The sequence below is a fragment of the Ammodytes marinus genome, assembly GCF_949987685.1.
Source record: "Ammodytes marinus genome assembly, chromosome: 1".
NCBI lineage: Eukaryota > Metazoa > Chordata > Actinopteri > Uranoscopiformes > Ammodytidae > Ammodytes > Ammodytes marinus.
Window position 1 is genome coordinate 36,802,561 of NC_137230.1, and position 2,500 is coordinate 36,805,060.

General features: G+C 39.5%; 1 protein-coding gene across 3 annotated transcripts in view; it reads left to right on the forward strand.

Annotated features, from left to right (window-relative positions):
• Window positions 1-2,500, forward strand: part of LOC307253875 (tetraspanin-3-like) — a gene marked incomplete at both ends in the record, with an annotated part of 12,161 nt that overhangs the window by 6,699 nt on the left and 2,962 nt on the right. For all 3 annotated transcript variants that reach the window (XM_080032088.1, XM_080032089.1, XM_080032090.1), the window contains one exon: window positions 813-896. In XM_080032088.1, coding sequence (XP_079888214.1) covers window positions 813-896 — 84 coding nt within the window. The remainder of the gene's footprint in view (window positions 1-812; window positions 897-2,500) is intronic.

Consider the following 2,500-nt stretch of genomic DNA (forward strand, 5'->3'; position numbering starts at 1 on the left):
TATACCAAGATGTAAGACCCGCAGACCTGTTCCAAGAGGTTAGTACACAGACAGACAGGCAGGCAGACAGACAGACAGACAGACAGACAGACAGACAGACAGGCAGGCAGACAGACAGACAGACGGGCAGGCGGACAGACAGGCGGACAGACAGACTCACTCGCTCGCTCACTCACTCATTTTAGAATTTTTTTTTAAAGGTCCGTTGTTGCTACATGGACTTATGTGTGTTGTGAGTGAGCCAACAAGCTTAACAAATACAATATATTACACAGTAAATTTTGAAGTGTTAAAATAACACTAAAAGAGTTAAATTTAACACCATTTCCGAGTGTATTTGGTCCCACTCAGAATTGGAGTTAAATTAACTCTCTTCAAAGTGTTAACATTTTAGAGTTAAATTAACTCAAAATAGAGTTAAAAATACACTGTATAGTGTTATTTAAAGCCTTATAGAGTACTTTCTACACCCCGTCTTTTAACTACCGAAATTGACACCAACACTAGGAGGCATTCTACTCCAGCTGTTGTTATATTAACTCAGATAGAGTTAATGGAGTTTGACACTGCATATTTAACACTGGGGAAGTTGTCTGCTCCTCTGACAACTTGTCTAAACTTATTTGTTTTATATTTGTTATGTTTTATAGTTCGTTTTTCACTTTCAAGTTTCAGTTTCAAAAGAAAGAAAAGTTCCAGTTACGTTTGTGTGTGTGCTGGTAATTATTAGTAGTTCTGACTGGGCATTTGTCTTGTGTGAAATGTTGTTAAACTATATGTTATGTCAATGTATTTTCTCCTCTCTCCCTCAGGGCTGTGAAGCTCTGGTTGTGAAGAAGTTGAAGGACATCATGATGTACGTCATCTGGGCGGCTCTCACCTTCGCTTCTATACAGGTAAGAAACAAACTCAAAACATGAATAACACATAAATAAACTATTCATCGAGGTACATTTTGTGGGAAAAGAGTGTCAACATGTTTAAAGGCCTACTTCACCGGTTGGAATAAGAAGGTGTATTGAACTCGGAGATCCTATTTAGTATAAATGTGCAAAAAATAAATAAATCGGATCATCTTAGCCTGAGAAAAGGCAGAAAGAGTGTTTTATGGTCTCACTGTCTAACCCTACAGTTTCCTTCTTGTGACATCACAGTAAGGGTCAGGATTAACAGGACAGCTGGGTCAAGGGAAGACTGAGGGAAGACTGAGGGAAGAAAAACCTCATTCATTATATTATAATAGTTATTTTATAATGATAGAACGCCGGTTCCGTATGGGTGAAGTATTCCTTTAAGTTCTCAATGTTTTACTTGGTCTTGCGTATGCATATTTCCAAAAATGTCAAACTATTATTTTTTCCTATCAAGTAAGGGTTAATGCCCGACGAGGTGTCCAGTTATCAGGAATTAATGCGGGCCCAAAGCGGGCCCACCACGGTAGCAATCAAATCAAAGGCCTTAAAGCTCCATTGTGTATGTTGTGTTGAGCTCTGATGTGTTGTGTTTGTCTCATCACATTGTCTAAAGGTGGTCGATATCAGACTGCAGGAGCATGTACAAGTCAAAATAAACATGGCGGCCACTGATGTTTTAATATAGCGACTCACTCTGACATGTAGATTAGAATGAGCAGTGGAATAAGACAGGGAAGTGCAGGGAGTACACACTGATATGCGCACACACACTCACACACGCACACACACACACACTCACACAGACAGACACGCGCACGCATGCACACATACACGCAGTCGCGCATGCACTCACGCAAGCACTGACACACGCACACTGACAGACTGACACACAAACACACACATACACGCACGCCCACACTGCCACACACACACACACGCACGCCCACACACACAAACACACTGCCACACACACACACACACACACAGACACACACACAGACACAGAATTATAATGATCTGGATTTTTAAATCCCTATAACTTTGCGGTGACCTTTTACATTGTTTTATTTGAAGAGAAAAATAAATATTTTTTCAATGAATTTATATAGTTTTATTAGTATTTTGCTAGACAGTATATACTATAGCCTGGTTATGTTTCTGTGGGCTACAACCACTGCCAGCCTCCAAGACTCAACCAGTGTGTGACTGTAATGGTAGCAGAAGTTCAAGTTACTTTACACAGACATAAAGTAGCCTGTCAAGGTTGCTGTATAATAGCAATAATAGCGCCCTCACATCCAAATTCAGTAGCCATTTGGGCCTTATTTTAACACATATCTATGGCAGAAATCCACTCATAAACACTAGAGAATGAAAGTTTGAACTGGGCATCGGACCTTGAGACCATCAACCAGCCCGATCACCATCGCAACAGAGGGCGTTGCGAAAAACGTTTTTTTATTTATTTTATTAATTTTTTCTAAATGATAATTATAATCAAATATGTTTATTGTTTTATATATTGCGTGCTGTTTTTCTGCTGTTTTTTTTATGGATACTTGTCAAAAGCCTATACTGTATCACTG